The sequence below is a fragment of the Lipotes vexillifer genome, unplaced genomic scaffold, assembly GCF_000442215.2.
Source record: "Lipotes vexillifer unplaced genomic scaffold, Lipotes_vexillifer_v1.1 scaffold384, whole genome shotgun sequence".
NCBI classification, from domain to species: domain Eukaryota; kingdom Metazoa; phylum Chordata; class Mammalia; order Artiodactyla; family Lipotidae; genus Lipotes; species Lipotes vexillifer.
In genome coordinates, this window is record NW_006793498.1 from 3,066,043 (window position 1) to 3,085,425 (window position 19,383).

At 42.8% G+C, this 19,383-nt stretch overlaps 1 protein-coding gene across 3 annotated transcripts in view; it reads right to left on the reverse strand.

The window, feature by feature from the left end:
• Positions 1-6,927: 6,927 nt before the first annotated feature.
• The window catches only part of LRCH1 (leucine rich repeats and calponin homology domain containing 1), a 189,915-nt gene continuing 177,459 nt past the window's right edge, over positions 6,928-19,383 (reverse strand). For 2 of the 3 annotated variants that reach the window (XM_007466450.1, XM_007466448.1), the window contains one exon: positions 14,847-15,053. In XM_007466450.1, the coding sequence (XP_007466512.1) occupies positions 14,847-15,053 (207 nt within the window). Of the gene's footprint in view, positions 7,039-14,846; positions 15,054-19,383 lie in introns of those variants that run through there. The other variant, XM_007466449.1, reaches the window with a different exon arrangement.

Genomic DNA, 19,383 nt, shown 5'->3' on the forward strand with positions numbered 1-19,383 from the left:
AAAACAAAAAAAAAAAAAAAAAAAAAAAAAAAAGAATATGTAGCGGTGTGTTCACTTAACACACACCTAACACACACCATGCTCAACAGAGGCTGCGCGGAGCCTTCCTCAGGCAGCAAAGGCGTCTTCTCCTCTGTCCCCAGCCCCCAGCTCTTGTGACTATAGCAGATATTTATGTGGGGATCAAATTCCAAGAGATCAAATACTTTCTTTTACTTCTCAAAGAAAAGCAATAGTTGTTAGGGAGCGTTTATTGGCCAAGTACTCAATTTTATTTACTTTGGCAGGTCTAATCACTGGGGAAAGCAGGCAGCCTACCCCTACCCACTTTTCCTCCCCAATCCTACCCCACCCTACCCCGTTTGATCCTGCAGAAATACCAATGACTGCCCCACCGCACTCTCCAAATCCTCAGCCACTTTTTTTTCATGAGTGTTGCTGTTACCAATTGACCTTCAAATCTAGCGTTTGAAAAGCACAGAGAATGGTAGCAAGATGGACTTTCTCCAGGTAACTGCGTCCCATTCCTTTGGTCTCATCACCTGAGTTAGAAAAGGCCTCTTTGCCCTCTTCCTGAGGACGTCTGTCCCACCTTCTCAGTGACCCTGTGCTCAATGCAATGATTCTCAGCTCCAGACCCGCCTGACAGGACAGTGTCCTCTGCCCATTAACATGTGTACTTCTTTACACCAAGATCTTTTGGTTGAACACAGCCGTCTTAACCCTGGGTGTATATTGACACAGATTTCCAGTACCATTGCGGGAAGGCTCTGCTTACCTGTTTAGATGATTCTTCCTCAAGCGCCTTTACCAAGTGGACTGATCACCCATTAGAAGGCAGCACTGAGAAGCCTGGGCTCTTGATGACAAGGGAACCCATCTCAGCCCTGGCAGCTCACCTCTGGTCTAGGACTTCTTTTACATGTAAGAAAAATAAATTTCTATCTTGGTTAGGCCACTTGAGTGCTCTGTTCTTTGCAGCCTGGGCATTTCCTTATAATAACCAAAGCATTTAAACGTGTACTATTTATTTTTTAAGCATTTCTAGGCATGTTGTTGAGGGAGGTTTTTCGGGGCTATGAATATTTCCCCTCCCTCCTGGGAGCTTGACTGGGATAATTCTGAAGTGTGAGGTGTTCTATACCATTTCTCAAAGCTTCTCCAGGATTGAGCTTCAGTGGCTCACTGTGGAGGTGGTTTAAGAATGCACCCCCTTAGTGGCCACATTCTAGAATGCACCCCCTATTGGCCACCTCTTCCTGATGGTACGTCCCCATTCCCACCTCCACGCACCGCCCCCCCGCCCCCCCAAACCCTGGCTGGCTCCCTATCACCCAAGACCTAAGGGCCCTTACCCTTATCTCAGGGTATATCTGCTTCTTTTAGGTATTGCCCACCTAATACCACATGCTTCTAGGAACTAGACATGCTTCTAGGTGCTTCCAGAGGAAGCCTCTAAAATATCCTATTAATGCCTTAGTGCCCACAATTTCTTTCAGCAAACAGTACTGTCCTGGAAAAATGCGTATGCTCTACCATTAACAAGGGGGAGAAAAAGGCCACTATATAAAGTTGTACTGTGTAAAAATATATAGCAATATCTCAAAGAAAATATTTCAAAAGTTTAACAGTTCCCTTAAGGTGGGATTACTGGTGATTTTCCCCTACCTCTTTATACTTTCCCAAGTTTCTATGATGAACATGTATCACTTTGATAAACAGAAAGAAAAGTTCCCAAATTAAAAAAAAAATACAGCAATGTTTTATTAAATTGGGAGAGAAAAATGGCAAGGAAACCAGAGGCTTCTTCCTGGACCTCACATCAAAGTGAGGAATGCTTCCTCTCACTGTGCTTGTCTTGTAAATCTCTTTTCTTCCTGCACTTTTTGTTCTGACCTTGACCTGTCTTACTTAGCATCTGAACTGTTCCCAACAAGCTCAGCTTATCAGGTTTTATTATATAAATATGCTTTCTTTTGTATCTCCAAACATCTAAGTATTGTCGACTTTTTTTTCCTTCTAACTCTAGAAACTTCACCTGGCTTAGCTCTGCTGGGAAGCCCTTCTGCATGGTGGAAAGGACATAGGCCTGACATAGCTGAACTCGACTCTGCCCTGCTCTCTCACCTGCTGTGACCTTGAACGAGTTACTTGAATACTCTGAGTCTCAGTTTCTCCTTGTTAATTTGCACTCTTATTAGAAGTGATAGAAGCCCAGCTCAAGTTGATTTGATGCAAAGTCATAGCCTCTTGGAAGCACTCATGGAAGGTTCGACTACCTAAGCTTCAGAAATACAGGACTCTTTACTACTGGATCCAAGAATGCAAACAGCAGGGTTTTCTTTGCTGCCTCTCCCTGCATGTCATTTTTTATCCTCTAGGTGTTTTCCAGGTTTGATGTCTTCTGTCTTCAGTCACCAGGAAAGAATTAAAATCCTGGAAGAGACTTATTGGTCAATTGTGAATAAGAGGGCTGCTCCTCAGCCGGGTGGGCAGCATCAGTTAAGAACCACATAGAGGGACTTCCCTGGTGGCACAGTGGTTGAGCATCCGCCTGCCAATGCAGGGAACACGGGCTCGAGCCCTGGTCCGGGAAGATCCCACATGCCGCAGAGCAACTAAGCCTGTGCGCCACAACTACTGAGCGTGTGCTCTAGAGCCCGAGAGCCAAAACTGCTGAGTCCATGTGCCACAACTACTGAAGCCCGTGCGCCTGGAGCCCGTGCTCCACAACAAGAGAAGCCACCGCAATGAGAAGCCCGCGCACCGCAACGAAGAGTAGCCCCCGCTCGCCGCAACTACAAAAAGCCCGCGCGCAGCAACCAAGACCCAACGCAGCCAAAAATAAATAAATTAATTAATTAATTAAAAAAAAAAGAACCACATAGAGAATGCCCTGGCGGTACAGTGGTTAGGGCTCTGTGCTCCCACTGCAGGGGCCACAGGTTCAATCCCTCGTTGGGGAACTAAGATCCTGCATGCCATGCAGTGCAGCCAAAACAAACAAACAAACAAACAAACAAATAAACCCATACAAAACCTCATGGTACACGATGCAGGGTTAGTTCCTAGAAGCATGTGGTCTTAGGGGGCAACCCCACGGGTGTCTACTACAAGTCCCTTCCTTATTGCATTTTGGTAAGAGTTTTTGAGATAATGTATGTAAAGTTCATTAACTCTTCTAACTGGCATCTCTCCAATGCCTACTACATGATAAGTGCTTTCTAAGCAATAGAGGGAGAATCAGCAGAGAACCAAATAGACAAGCAGCCTTGTTTTAATGGAGCTTAGAGTTCAGAAGAAACACTTGACTCACAGTAACCACTCAATACATACTGGCCATTAAGGTGGCCCATTAGCATGTGAGTGTGGGGAGTAGAGAGAGTTCTTTAGAGTGAAATCCTGCATACACACATACACCCTCAACGGGACCTGATGTCTGCTAGCTGACTGCCAGTGGAAGATGGAAGATTAGATAACCAGTCCCACTGGGGTCATTGCTGCCCCGTCTCTCAGGTTCACTCAGGAAGAACTTGGAAGTCCCCAGATGCAGCTGTTGGCTAGAATTCAGTCTCTGGGACAGTCCCCAGCTGTGGCCTATGCCATATGGCTGAGCTGCATGGGTGACCCTAATGCAAACATGCCCCTGCCAGGCTCCCCCGGTACTCCCGCTGCCATCCCTTCCCTTGTCCTTCACACATTCCCAGTTGCTCGAGCCAACTTACAATGCAAAGTGTCTGTGAGGCACTGGACTCCCGTAATGTGCAAGAGACTAAGAGGGCTAAGCTTTCGGAGGTGGGCACAGTTGCAGCACTTTTGGTCAGAACGTCACAGGCAAGGCACAGCTCTTCCTGACTCCGTAGATACGGGTCTTAAACGTAGAGGCCCTGACACTGCTCCCTGCTGTCCCTGCTCAGGCCGTGAGTCTCGAGTCTTGTGCGCTCTGTGTGGGTTAGGACGAGAAGGCAGAAACGACATGTCACGGTTTTCCCTTGAATTCCTCAAAGCAGCTGCTTTGCTACCAGAGGTGGGCGGGACGTGCGGGGAAAATGGTAACACCGACCAGGATTTGTGGGAGGTATAATCAGGAAGCCACTTTACTCCCTGAGGGTCAGATTCCACAGGAGACAGTTGAGAGAGAGGACCAGACCCTGGGGTTTCACAACGTGTGCCACAGAACCTTCAGGTTTCCTTGAAAACACTTCTGGAGCCACCACTCGAGGGACAGGTGGAGACACCTGATGTACACCTGGACTCCACCACAGCAACTCTGCTTTTGAGTGCTGCTTGTTCTGTGGGTCCAGGGAAGATTTTAGTTTGAATAAAAATTGTCTTATCCTATATATGCATATTCTATGTGTATTTCATACACACACGTACACGTACATAGATGACTGCTACAATCTCTTTCATCAGTGACACTCTATGTATGATTTCTCTTCTGCATCTGATGGGTAAGTCAATCAGAAGATGGTTTGTACAAATTCAAAGTTTTAATGGCTGTTAAATCATAAAAGGAAGGGTATTTGCACTGCGCACACTGTGTTCACTTAGGGCGCTGTCAGCCGGCCACACGCATCTTATTGCACATGTGAACAATGGACGAAGATCTTGAAGACGTCTTAGCCATACAAGGACTGCATTTCGAAGGAAAAAAAAGCCATTTTACAAAATATTGAAGCCATTCGTATGATACAGCCAACCGCAAGAAAATACTGAAAATTAATATCAAAAGAAATATTTTAATTTTGAAAAAGAATCTCTCAAAACAAGGATTACAGAGCTTCACGTTGCCATATATACACGTAAAAAAAAAAAAAAAAATTTCAGGACCCTGCATTCTCAATGCCCATCAAGGTGCAGTCATCTAAATTCCTATTTCTATAATCAACCTCTGACTGTCGCTTACACTGAATACGCTCTTTGTTCAGAGTGTTTTCCTTTTTACATCATTATGCTATTGGACAAAACAGGTATTTGTGCAGTACAGGAAAATATTAAAATATATTTTAAACTCGGTTAAAGTGCACAGTACATTTGATAGGAAGTAGCAGCTAGCTGCCAATCCAAATGACTATTTTCAGTAACCCCTCCCTCCTTGCCTAGACAGGAGGGCAGCCTTGGCGTTGGCTGACGTAAGTCCGTGTTCAATATCAATGCATACTGTCCTCCTGGTGTCTTTTCTTTTGTGTTCGCCTTTATATTTGGCTTATAACTTGTGGCTGCTGCTCTAAAAACTTACAGTGGCTTTTCACAGAGGTGACGATGCAGTCAGCATTCGCCAAGATTTTGAAAGACGAACTACTGGGCTGTCTGTAACTGCAGGGCGAATGCACACGCACGTAACTGCCTAAAATAGGTTGTGTGTCTGTGAGGTCTTATGTGACTCTCTCAGACCAACACGGACCCCTTTCCTTAGCTGGGTTTTCTCTAGTCATTGCTTTCTCTGAACTTGCTGCCTCCTGGGCCACTCAGCCTCACAAACGCTACTTACTTCACCTCCTGAGCCCGCCTTGCTTTGGCATGCAACTACCCCACCAATTTACTGACTCACTTCCGCGGTTTCACACCAGAGGCTGTGAACCTTGCCGTGTTTGACGGACTACTTTGAAAGCCACCAACTAAGCTGCAATAAAATAAGCACGTCTACATCTCAGAATAGTTTCCTCTTTTAAAACGGGCAGCTGCAAAAAGTGCTGCTCTCCTGATCCAAGTCCTACATGCCTTCAGTTAATTCTTGACCTCTCTCCGCCGAAGCTGCCCTTAAAAAACTTTTTGGTTAAACGATAACCTTTTTCTCATCTCCACTTTCCTATACCACTTCCTTATTATCTACCTTTGGTGCTACACTTTTAATTACCCAAGTTACAGTGCAAAATTACACTACAAGACACATGATGCCAACGCTTGTTACTTCGTGTTAAAACGTGAATGTTTTGTGCAACAGCGAAATAAGTATGAACCCAAAAAAATAACTGTTCACATTTTACCTTCAAGTTTAATATGTCTTTTTTTTTTTTTTCCATCACAGCTATTTACAAACAACTTTGGGGAGCTCTCTTGATTTCTGTCAGTTCATTCTATCAGGGGACAACAGGGCTGCTGGAATGTAGGAAGCTGGATGGAATGCAGAAAATATAAATAAGACCAATGTTCCAGAAACCAAAGTATAAATAATGCCTCCCCAGAAAATAGTTCTTGTCACAGAAGCACCTGCTTTTTGCTTAACTTTTTTTTTTTTTTTTTTTGAGTCATATACACCGGAAAACATGACTATGGAGACCTAGAACTACCTGCACACCAAAGAGGATAGAAAATAACTCAATATTTATAATATTAAAATAAAGTGTTTAACCACAAAAAAAGCAGTAATAAAATAGTTTCCTAATTTACAATTTGCATCCAAAGGATGAATAACAACTCACTAATAAATAATATTTATATAAATATTTTGTTTGTCGAAAATAGTTTTTTTTAAAAGGCAATGGTCTCAAGAAACTTCTTGAAAAATTTGGTGGCAAAAAACCTGACTGCGAGTTCCCCTCCCCACCCCCCACCCCCCCCAAATAGACATCGCGTTTGGTTTTAATAAAACAAATGCATCTTGCTGCAAAACGGCTGTGCTTGGTGTTTTGGTAATGGCAGTGGGTGAGCATGGAAGGGACGAAGGAGGTTGTAGAAGGCATTGATGAGCTGCTTGGTCCTTCACAACCAGCTCCCTCGCGGGGTTTTTAGGCAAATACCTGTCAGGTCTTAATGTCAGAGTCAGTTATGAAAGGTAGAAAATCTTCTTTTGCGTCCTCCCGTCAATTCAACTAGAGTCGGGGAACTGACAAGCAGTGAGTGGGAGGTTGGAGGGGGCAGGTGCTGAGAGGTTCTCTGACCGGAAAAACGTCTGAGCCACGACCCAAAGGAGAGGAGTTGGTCTCATGTGAATAGAGCCTTTGTTACAGTTACATCTAGCAATGCTTGAACGGTGATGCCCACTTTGACCAGGCCTTTCTCTTCAAGGATGTGATGGGGCAGACACAGTTTTTCCTAAAAGGAAGAAGAACAAAGCATTGATTTTTAGATGACTGGAATCTAATTATAAAATCTCGAAACACCACCGACAGGAGTTAAGTCGAGCTCTGAAGTTATGCCTATCTAATCACTTCAGACTGTGCTCTCTCCCTAGCTTTCAACTCATTTTGCAAAGACCTTTTCTGTGTTTGCAAAGAAAACAATGACTTTCCACAAGTGAGGGTTGTTCCAGAAAGACTTCCAATCAACCTGAAATGTGCAAAAGAGCTAAACATTTTTTAAAAACCTTGACACTAAATAAGTGAGCTACGTACCGTCAGTTGGAAACCACCCACCAAGAACGTATTAGCTTATATTCTTATAAAGCAAAATTTCACACAGCCTCTCACACATTTTAAAGGAACTTGAATACTCATTTATACAGACCACACACCATTCTGCTGACCATAAATCTTGATTTAGTTCATTTTATTTCCTGTGATCTCTGGAATGGAGGCATGCTTTCTTCACAGTTTATGAACAGCCTTGTAAATAAGTAATTTTAACCACAGCGTTTAAGAGCCTCCCCTTTAAGACTCTTTTATAAAACTGTCAAAGACACAAATATCCTGCTACTTTCTCATATTGTATTTTTGCTCTTGGGAAATGTCCAGCACATACTACTCAAGGCAGATAATCAAGGCGGCTCACTCCCGGTGGGTGGCACCCCGCACGCTCAACCACCAGTTTACAAAAGAGCAAAAACAAAATAATTTTACACTTTTGTCATTTGACCCTGGTCTGATACCATACAAGGGAATCTCCTTCCAGAGTGTGTCTCCTTGGCTGGGAAACAACTCCACAGCAAACACTCCCTCTCATCTACCCAAAGATGGCGTGATTTCCACAGTCCAATAACCACTGGTCTTAAGGACAGTTGAAACTGGGAGCTGCGTCAAGCCCCAGGCGGTGGACACAGTGTTTAACGTGAAGCCAATCAGGTCTCTGATCAGCACTGCTTCCTTGCAGTTCTCTTGCTGGAGGAATCAGATATTCCGGCTGCGTCAATGCAGGACTCTCCACTAAGTACCCCAGATGCAGGCACTGTGCTCTTAAAAAGGTCATCCAAAGACACATCGTGACATCTCCAAGAATCTGTTCCACAACCTCGAAATGTTGGTGGGCTCTACACTCGCAGTCTTACCATCCCCCATCCCTCCCACTTCCCTAACTTACGGTAAATTCAGAGTATCTCAAACTCTGACTCCAGGCCTTGAGAAATGGCCACTTGTCAATATAAAACAGCCGATTCTTCACAATACAATTTTAACAATTATTTCAAGTGGCTGCTGTGTATCAGATAGGATTATCTTGTCATCAGTGGTGTGTTGAGGGGAGGCAAGTTTATGCCGCTTGCCAACTTAGCAGCCAAATGTCAGCCTCAGAAAGAATCGGAGCTTCTGTCTGAGTTGTGAACAGGGCACTAGGCCAGGATGGACGGTGCTTCCTCCTTCTGCCGCAGCCAGAAGTCAGTGTGTACCCTTTCCTTTCCATGGGCTTGTGAAATCAGCTGAATTTCATTTCATTGGTAAGGCTGGTCCCATGGGGGCAGGGATATATTTTCCTCATTCTTATGGCTTCCACAGCACCCCAGTCGGATATTATAAATGGCTGCTAATTATGGTTAAGTTCCTGGTACAAGGTATTACTTGGGGAAAAAAATAAGTCTTCACTTTATACCATATGCTAAAATCAATCTGAGATGAGTTGAAGAGTTAAATGTTAAAAAATGTCCACAACATTCCTCCCAATAACATATAGATACGTATTTAATATTTTCTCTGGTAAATGGATGGGGATTGAAAAAGTGATATAAAAATCACAAAGGAAAAGATAAAAACAATTGATCACCTGAAAGTATACAGCTTCTGTGTGTCAAAAAAAAAAAAAAATTAAAGGATAAACAACAAACTGTAAAAAAAATTACCTGCGTCAAATTACAAAGGGTTTTATATTGACACATAAACGCTCAACAAATCGGTGAGAAAAACACTGAGATCAATGATGCAGCACGACTGGGCAAGGAACGTGAATAGAAATTTTAAAGCAATAGATTTGCCCAAGGCATTCTGAACAAGATATTTTGCTTCTTGACCTCAGTGTTCCCCTATGTTTAGTCACAAACGTTCCTGAATTCTAGAACTAAAATGTGCACAAAGCCTAATCTCTGTGCAACGTGGCTTTGAGGGGGCTATCCTGAGTCCTGCTTGAGCTGTGACATGTCTCCACTGATGAGTGGTGGGGCCGGTGGTCTGCAGAGTTGAGTTTCCATGCTCGAGGTCATGCTTGGGAAGGGCTGGGGCTCCCGAGAAACAAGGATGGGAAGATACTGAGGCCTTAGCCTCCTGCTGACAGGACGTTGGAGGTGTCACACACCGAGTCAGCTTAAGGTCATCCCCTCTCCCAGGCATTTCTCACCTTCCTGGTCTCCTCATTCCTAAACCAGGTGCAGAGTTCAAAATTCTCCCTTCCACCCTTACAGCTGGTGACAAGGAGTAAATAAAAGACATAAAAAGGTATCCCTTGCATCCTTTCTGGCTTTCTCGTTTCATTCAGACTTCCTAAGAAGCCCTGAGGTGCCCTCAGATTACATTATAGGGTTGGAGGTACCTATGAAGACCAGCGTCAGATCATAGAAACCTTATGAAAACACGGCAGTTGTGGTTGTTCTATCACAGGACTGGGAGGGAGACTGATGGGAATCATGGCTTCGGATGCTGGTTGACAAGACAAGCAAGGGGAGCCTGCCAGAAATACAGGAGGGGCTTTGAGGATGGCCAGAAGGCCACCTCCATCACACTAGTCCTGTCGCTGCATATTCCATGGGGGAGGGGATCCCTGAAGTGGGCTACAAGTTGTGATGGGGAAGGAACTGCTGTGGATTTATAGCTTGATGGGAAATGACAGAGAAGGGTCACCTCACCTTGTATATAGTGGATCTAAAGGAGAGCGGTGAATATTTACATTGAGTTTAAATGCATCAAAATTTCATTGTTAGAGAGATGAGTGGCTTTCATTGAGAATGCAGCAGCAGACTGCTCTAGGATACCCATGCGCTCCTTCTGTTGTGTTTCTTTTTAAAGCACAGAACAGAATCATAAAGCAGTATCCTGCATAAAAATATTCTGAGCTCCCTCTGAAGGACTCGTCCTGTCCTTCGCATTGTTTCTCCAATGGCGGAAACAAATATTCACTCTTATGCCCTCACCCACCCCTCTTCTGAGCCACAACAAGCAGGGTCGGAAAAGGCAGGTAAGCCATAAAGACTAAATTCCAACTTTGCAAGACTTCTGGGGGCACCTCCTACAGGCCTGGCACCAATGCTATGGATTTGCATGGGTCTTTTCTTTATGACAACTCTTGCGAGGTAGATACAATATCTCTACTTTGCAGAGGAGAAAACTGAGATGTAGAGAGTTGAACTTTGCTCAAGTCACACAGCAGGTAAGTGCTGCAACCAGGATTTGAACTTGTGTCTCATCTTACAGCTGGGGCCCCTTCCACGACATCGTGCTGCTTCCCGTAAGGTCCTTGACCAACCAGCGAGCAGGTCCTGTCTGTGCCCAGAGATAGGAAGAGGCCCCTGGCCCCTCGGAGTGCTCTCCAGGCCAGTCCCGCCAAATTCAACGTCAGGTGGGCATCAGAGAACCCTCAGCTCGGGGAAGGGCGTTAGCTCTGCCACTTAGCTCATTTGGTTTCTCTTCGCAGTGAGGGCCAGACGTCTTGTTCTGGCGGCAAATGCCTCATGGGAGCAGGCAGATCGCCATCACCGCCTGGCTCTCCTTTTCCTATAGCTTCTTTCGCTCCCCAGCAGTCACAGGCCTCCTGCCAGGCCACCCGCTAGACAAAACAAAGTCACCCATGCAGCACTTTTCACGTTGTTCAGTCTGCTTCTAAAACGTAAAGTCCTGGCACTAACTGATTGAACCTTAAAACAAAACTGTCTGCATCATTTTCACGTAAGAGAAATTCAGTGCCTGCTTTGCCGTGTGAGGGCTCCGAGGGGCAGCTCCTTCCGATGTGAAATGCAGACCATGTCAACCTCTTCCAGACAGAGAGGATTTCGTGTCACTCTTCATCTGATTCTCTGCTTTCCAGCCGTGCTACTTTCTAGTCCTTCTTTCTAGAACATTTATTCTCTACACACAACTACCCCTTCTCTCACCTCCCTAATCCATACACCCTTCGCCTGGCTATTCCTACACATCTTTAAGGCCTCAGTGCAAACATCACGATTCTAGGAAGGCTTCAAAGACCACCCACTCCCATCAGGGTTGGGCCCCCCATCCACGTGTTTCATATACAGAATCTTGTACCTGACCTATCACAGGACCTTATCACATTGAATTCTTCTTTATTTGTCCACTAGATCCACTACACAGGGTCCAAAAACCTGCAGGCCAATCCAGCCCATAGCCTGTTTTTGTAAATAAAGTTTTACTGAGACACATTTACGAGTGTCTGTGGCTACTTTCACACTATAGCAGCTGAGCTGTGTAGTCCTAACAGAGATGGTATGGCCCACAAAGCCTAAAATATTTACTGGCATTTTACAGAAGTTTGCTGACTCCTGATTTTTGAAGACAGCGTCACGTGTCATGGTCACCTTTTTATCCCCAAGATCGGGTCTTGTACAAAGGGTGCTCATTCAATATGTGAGGAATGACTGAATGAACACAATCATAAACAAAATCCAGTGAAAAAGCAAGGAACTGGACCCTCACGGTCTTAAGGAGAAAAGAGTACATTCTATTATATATACCTGATAGTGTATTGAGAACTAATTTCAAAATCTGAAGCCTAATTTTAAAAACTTAATCTCCTGAAAGAAAATCACATTCAAATATTTTTCACCTCTTCCAGAACCACTTTCAAGCTCCTGAAATTTTAATCTACTGTCCGTGAATTTTACCCTGTAGGTGAAACGCCCTTTTTCCTTATGACAGAGACCAGCATGGATTTTAGAGAGATAACCCTAGCCACTATGCCCTAAATTTAATTTCTTACTCACAAATAACTAGTATCAGGGTATCAAGTGCCTTTACTTATCTACTCATTGATGAAACTCCTACTCAGCTGTCTTGCTTTTGAGTTCTGTAGGGCCCTTCCCACCAGCATTGTTTTATATATCTCTCCCCAAGTACAATGAGCTGCATACGAACCACAAATCCATAACGAGAAGGAACTAATAGAACTTACTTAGTTGTCACATATTTTGGAAATCCTGACACGGAGTAGCAAGTTGCTACCAATTGGAAGAACTGGAGAAAGAGAACTTTCTATTTCAAATAGATCCCTCTATTTCAAAAAGAATATGTAAATAAATACTTGGTAATTTTTATCAGGCATTGTAAGTACGGAAAAAAATGGTCTTCCTTGTGAGAGGAAGATTTAGTATGCACATATAAATCACCCAACCACCTCTCAGATGATAAGTGGGTTGGCCAAGTATCCCTAGTCACGTGGCAATGGCAGGCATCATGCTAGCCTATGAGTCGGTGTGTGAGTACCTTGGGGAAGAACCATGGGGAGGCTTAATAATATTCTGAATAGAAATGAGTAGCAATGGACAGGACAGTTCATTCCAAGCTTTGCCTAAAGGGCTAAATTAATTGTGCTCTGCTTGTTACCAGACCACTTGATGAAAAAATACCACTTAACAGATCCCCATAGGAGCAACACATTAGGGTACAGATACACTAATGACATGAGAGGTGAAAGTGCATCCAAAAACTACTTTGGATGCCAGAACTGAAATATGAACACGGCCAAAGAACTACGTCAAGTCAGCACTGAAAATTAAATCTCATCTCCCAGGATTGCGCTCCTCAGTTTTCATTGACAGAATTTTCTTTCAGGTGGTCACCCAGTAAGTCATCTCTCTTCTTCCCCTGTGCCCCCCACCCCCTTCAAGAAGAAAAATCCAAACAGCTGGACAGAAGTGCTGAGCGCGACTCTGGATGCACACAAATTAACGTACTGATGGGCCCATAAAAACTTGGATCTGTCACCCAAAATGTGTTTATTAAGCAACTTATGGCTCAGGGTGCTCATCAGACATCGTACAAAGGGATTTTATTGTGTTACAGACTGAAGAGTACAAGATAGCACCAAAGGCAATTCAGTACATCTGCGGGTTACTTATTACACAACTGACGTTAGATAACTTCCACATACCCTGTATTTCACCAATCAACCCAAAGTCAGGAGGGAAAAGCTCAGTGAACTCAAGATATTATCATGTAAAGAATGTCTCCTGTTAGAAAATCTGATCTGATTTACCAACAAAGGATCTTTATAAATATATTCTTCTAACCATGTGACCTTTCCACATCCTCAAGTCCCCTGGATTCATGGAAATGTTCAGAAAAATAAAATTATCTTCTTAGTAGCCATCTATAAAGACTGTTTCCATGTGAGTAAACTAGAAATTTGTCTTGAGGAAGTGAACTCCATCATCCCCCCCCCCCCCATTTGGCAACCAGATGTAAATAAAAGCACAGGGGAGTCTGTCTTCACCTTGGAGCAGGGCCGTCTCATATTATAAAACGACATCCCAGAACCAGGAATATCTTGTCCTAGATAAGATTCTAATGTCTTTTTTCTTTAATTGCAAACTGATCACATTGCTCCGAAAGCAGATATAGGTATTAATATATAATCCTTTACGCTTACTTAAACATAAAAGCAGGCTGCTAATGTCACTGGAAATCAAAGGTTAAATGGAAATTTCAAGTCACCGAAGAAGCTACATTCTTCTAAAATAAGAGCAATCTTATTGGTTCCTGTCATAGTAACCCCAGCCCTAGGCCCAAGAATGTTCCATGACTCATGGCTTTATTTGAAAATAAATACTGTCAAATCCATCACATTCTAGACCTGAAGTTATGATGTGATGTAGCCAAAAAAAAAAAAAAAAAAAAAAAAAGCGAAATGACCCATTACATTATTTAAAAATAGAAACCCTTTTTGGAAAATGCTTTTCTAAGAGCCTCGGTCAGAGTAGACCAAACAAGGAATAAGTAAAACCACGCAGAAAGAGTGGTGTGCCGTGGATCCTCCAGACGGCACTCTGACTGCGCCGGACCCTTCCTCCCCAGCGCCCTTCTGCACAGCCCTGTCTCAGGCTGCAGGGCAGAGGGTCTCACTCAGGGTGGAAGTGGGGGGGTCACCCTCCCTGGTGCCCTTCACAGCTTCTGCTGCAGGAAGCAGGGAGGAAGCCAGCTGGATGGCCAGCAAAGCAGTCATTCTCCAGATGGTATTTTTCAACTTGGTCAACAGTGGCATTATTAAAGATTGTTATAGACCAAATTGGACCCCCAATGCTGGCTTTCTGTCTTCCCTCTACAGTTAAATTGCCCAATCCTGAATTAGGAGTCGACTTAAATACTGACCCAATGGCAAGATTTTCATACGCTAAATCCCCTCTGCTCCTGTTCTGGAAACGTCTTCAGCTCTACCCAGGGCAGCAAAGCTCACTGGGAGAGAGAAGAGGCACTGCAGAGCACTGCTGCTGGCACTATGAGGATGAGGAAACAAGAGGTGTGGATACACTCTGTCCTCACTTGTTTCTCAGCAAGTGAGAGAAACTATCTAATGGGAGCTGCTTTCTGTAAAGTTTGTGCTTCTGGAAAATCTGATGTGGAAACGTTCGGCTTCAAAACTCCAGAGATTACTGAAGAGATGACAGGGATGGAAGTTTGCAAGGCAAAGGCCCAGAGGGAGGAAGGACCCTGTCATGGAGCAGGGTGACAGAGCAGAGTGTAGGGATGCACATGCGGGCATTACGCAGACAGAACATTCCAGCGGTAAGTGATATATATCAGCACTACAAAGAGAATATGGACAAGACAGAAGCTTATAAGGTCCCTGGAGCGGAGGGCAGAAGTTGGTTGTGGGGCTTTCTCCCCGAGTGCCAGCAGAGTGTCAACAGTCTTTCGAATGTGACGAAAATCCAACTGCAGGATGTCATACGGAGAGCAGAGGTCAGCCTATTCCGAGGGCAGCCATCAGAACAGAAAGAGACAGTGCATACAATTAAAAATACACAGAACAACGGCTGAAAAGAAGCACACATTTTTAGTTACTAGCAAATGGCAAGAGTAACCCCTTATTTCAAGCAGGTAAAACCCGTTCCACCACAGATTTTTTAATTAATTACAAAAAGCAGCATACCCAACACAGTCTATGCAAATAGGACAAAGAAATTCCTCAGCCAGAATCTCACTATCGAGGAATAGAAGGTTCTGTAATTTATACATCCTTCTGGTATTCAAACAGTTTTAATATTTAAGTGGTATCATGAGTCAGCAATGGCATAAGAATAAGAGCTTTGCACCTGGGACATTGAGGTCTTCACTATACTAAAGGGAAAAATACAAACTTAAAAATGTAATCCCCACCTTTCCTCACCATTCTCTTAGTGCATTTTTTACCCTGGTCTATGAAGACTGAATATAAAGTACTTCTCTCAGAAAGGTAATACATGCGCCTAATTTGTTTTCCTTTTAGGATTATTGATAAACTCTGGGGAATGCTAATTTTAATCATGTCCCTACATGTGCCCAAAAACTACGTTAAATTTCACATTTTTACAACTGGACATAAACCAAAAGTTTAAAAGAGGCTTCTTAGATCTGCAGTTAGAATCAAAGTACATTCGTGCATAGAGGAATTATGTAAATTTCTTCACCACTAAACAGGTATGTGTAAGGGGAGGGGTGGGGAGAACAGGCCTCCGTGTTTTGTCTACTTGACAGTCACCATGTAAGGAGGCAGAATTCCTACTTTATCAACTAAACGCACAAATAAGATAGTCCTATGAGTTGACCTCTGGATGCCTACTGCTGTCAGGAAGCAAATGCTTTTCTGATACCCTGAATTCCTGAGCCAGAAAGGACCGCAGCTTCAAATTAAAAATGATTATAATCGCTATGTCAGTATGTACCAAAGTTCTGGCTTTGTTTCCAAATTAAACAAGGACTGAAAATATCTGTGATATATTTCACAGCTTTATGTGATATATTTCACAGCTTTATGCAGCTTTATGTCCAAATTAGGCAAAGTATTTAAAATATATATATAATATACTTTATAATATACTTTGCAACAATGTTGCCCTTTGTTTTAGCATCACTGCTAAGCAGATGCAAATCACAGAGCAACTGAAAGATGATTCTAAGACAAGAGAGTCTGTCTTGCACGTATCTTCTGCAGTTAGCTTGATGCCCTCTGGTAAAGAGGGATAATCAATGTAAGTGCGCTGAATAAGATTATAAACCTCCTAATCTTAAATTATGAAGGTAGAGATCCTCTTAACAAAAGATTTTTTTAAGGATATTAATAAATCATGTTATATCTGTTCCGACTGTGCATCTTTTCTCAGTGCATTTAGAGGAATCAAGCTACCATTGTTATTTTCTCAAGAATTAAAACAGCTACACATAGAATGGATTTCACTGGGACAGAGATGCTGATCAGGAATTAACAGATGGGGAAACATCTAAGAGAAGGAGTTTTCTATTGCAATAAGAATTTGCTATTGCAATGGTGTGCTTAATCAGTGAACTCTGAGCAAAACAGACATAAGACAGAAGGCATATACACACTAAAATGTGATTGTCACCAAAGTGGTATTTCCATGTTAAAAGCAAATCATTTTATCTCCAGGATATATTTCAATACATTTCCCAGAACCCTACGGAAAATGTCTGGTCTGCTCCCCAGCAACTCCATCAAAGAACTAAGAATTAGATTGTCTGCAGTTTCCAGTGTATCTATTCAGAAGTACACTTCTTGCATTGGGTAGGCAACACAGACCATTCTTCTCAATCTGGAAATAATTTCATGATGCCACAGGTTCTGGGCTTCATTCAGATTAAAGTGGGGAAAGCTTAGACTCACAGTCTACAGCGGGTGGTTTAAATTAAATCACGATCTCTGAAGAAAAAAGTATGGGTCTAAGATTGGCTGGCAAAATCTGAAGCATCATAATGCGTGGAGTGTGGGCTACTCTGATTCTAACCCCCGTCACACAGCCCATGGCCGTCAGATCAGTCCCTCGAGGATGCTATGATGGGAAGCCAGGGCTGAAGTTGCCAGGGGAACCTGGGAGTTTTCTGACCCTTGTGCTTTCCAAATTTCAGTCTTAATAAGAGGGACTTACAGATTATGCTTTATTTTTTTCTTGTAATTAAAATAGGAAAACACTAAAAAGGAAGGAAATTTAAGGAGGCCAAATTTCACCATGTATTTACAGAGCATTAGTAATTATTGCAAGGCATTTGAAAAACAGAGTTAATACACTCAGCGTCCCGAGAGGCGGGTGCAGATGCTAATTCCCATTACAGTGAACAGAAATCACAATCGCCAGAAGTTAACTGATTCTCATACAAGTCAACACAAGAGTGTGTGACTAAGATTACTATTAAAGATGAACTCAGGTTCTCCAAATACTACAGATAGAAACAAAAATGTACCCAGATCTATCAAATGGTCTAATTTACAGGCATTCTGAGTATAATACAGACTAAATTCTAAGAAATTTAGAATATATTGTTTATTTAAATTTGATTTTGAAAGGCAGTATGCTTCTAAGTATTGTTTATTTAAATTTAATTTTGAAAGGCAGTATGCTTACAAAGTATTTTTAATCTAAAATGTCATAGCACAAGAATGTTGATGGTCATTCTGAAAATGTAAAGCCCTAACTGACAAGGTGTAATCTGGCACAGAGTGGAGTGAGGTAGGAAAAGGTTTCCAGAGTTTTCTCCAGATATATAAGAACTAATCACCAATTTTATGCACTTAGTAACTCTAATATCAGTAAGGTAATTCATCTAGAAATGCAGTTTCAAGCTCTTTGAAGACGCTGCTTCGAGAAAGTATTTGTTCTCAACCATGTACCGACGTCAGACCACTGACCGGAAGTGGCTCTACCACCAGGAGACACACAGGGGGAAAGTATTCTTACATGAATGGTGATACACACCTACTAACCATTGGAGATGATTGGTTTTACAAGCTAGAGACTGGCTCTGCTTAAAGCATTAGGGATTTAAAAATTTACATTAATAAAATAATAACTTGGTGTCAATCTGCACCTCTGATCATCCAACCTCGCAAGTAACCAATGTAAATGGAAACTTAAAACAAATCTTGTAATAAGAATCTCACCATCCCCCAAAAGTGGTTTATTAGTTATGACTTAAACTGATACTAAAGTCATTGATTTGGGGGAAAAAAGAGACATAAGGTTCAAAGGGGCGAAGGAATTCATATCTCCTATTCTCAGGATTAAAACAAACAAACAAAAAAAGGTAGCTTCAATTTATAGAACGTCTTTCAATTTAAAAAATTCAGATCATTTACATAAACTGCCCTAAACCCTTACAACAGGTATAAAGTAGGAAGTTTTGCAATTACTTTCAAAAATAATATCTCCTTATAAAAGTCAACAAAATACAAATACGAAAGGCACTGAAAAGCAGACTCAGCCATAATTCCACTTGTATCAAAGCAATCATCGTTAGTATCTCAGTGTACTTTAGGATTTTATTTTTAACTCCATCTGGCTGATGCAGAGGCTGGACACCAAGGGACCCGTCCTTGTAGATATGGAAGGAAAACCTTCCACCTCCCACAGTCTAGTGAGGACCCCTGGCCTCTGTGCTATCCGGCAGGCAAGGGCCCTGTACAGCTGATGGAGGTGCTGCCCTGACCCTCCTCCCAATTCCTCTCTGGAGACAGTAATGAACAGGAGAGGCTGGGCAGCTAGAAAACAAGGTGCATTTCTATTCGATGTCCCTTCCTCCTCTAAACAGGGCAAGTCTGTTAAATTAAGGACCTTGCTCCTTACAGAGGTTGGAGGCCAAGGCTACTTATTTAACATCAAGTAGACAGAAAGAGACCAGGGCATCTTCCCTCAGACAGAGACCAGGGAGCCTCCTTTCAGACAGAGACATCAGTGTCTCCGCTCAGACAGGGACCAGGGCAATTTCTCTCAGAAAAATACCAGGCTGTCTCCTCTGGGAGACAGAGACCAGAGGATCTCCCTTTAGAAAAAGACCAGAGTGTCTTCCCCTCCAAAAAAATAAAATCAAGGTGAAATACTTCCCTGGTGAGTAAAAAATTATATATCTATTTTCTAATACTTTTGATGCTACACAAATGAGAGATTTCTCTCGACCTGAGACAATACTAGTAAGAGCCCTAAAACAGCCCTAAATTTGGATCAAACTGGAGACCCCCAGTAGCCAACTGTGAATCCTCAACATCAAGATCAGAGGCCACGAATGACCAAGCTAACTCAGAGAAGGCAAA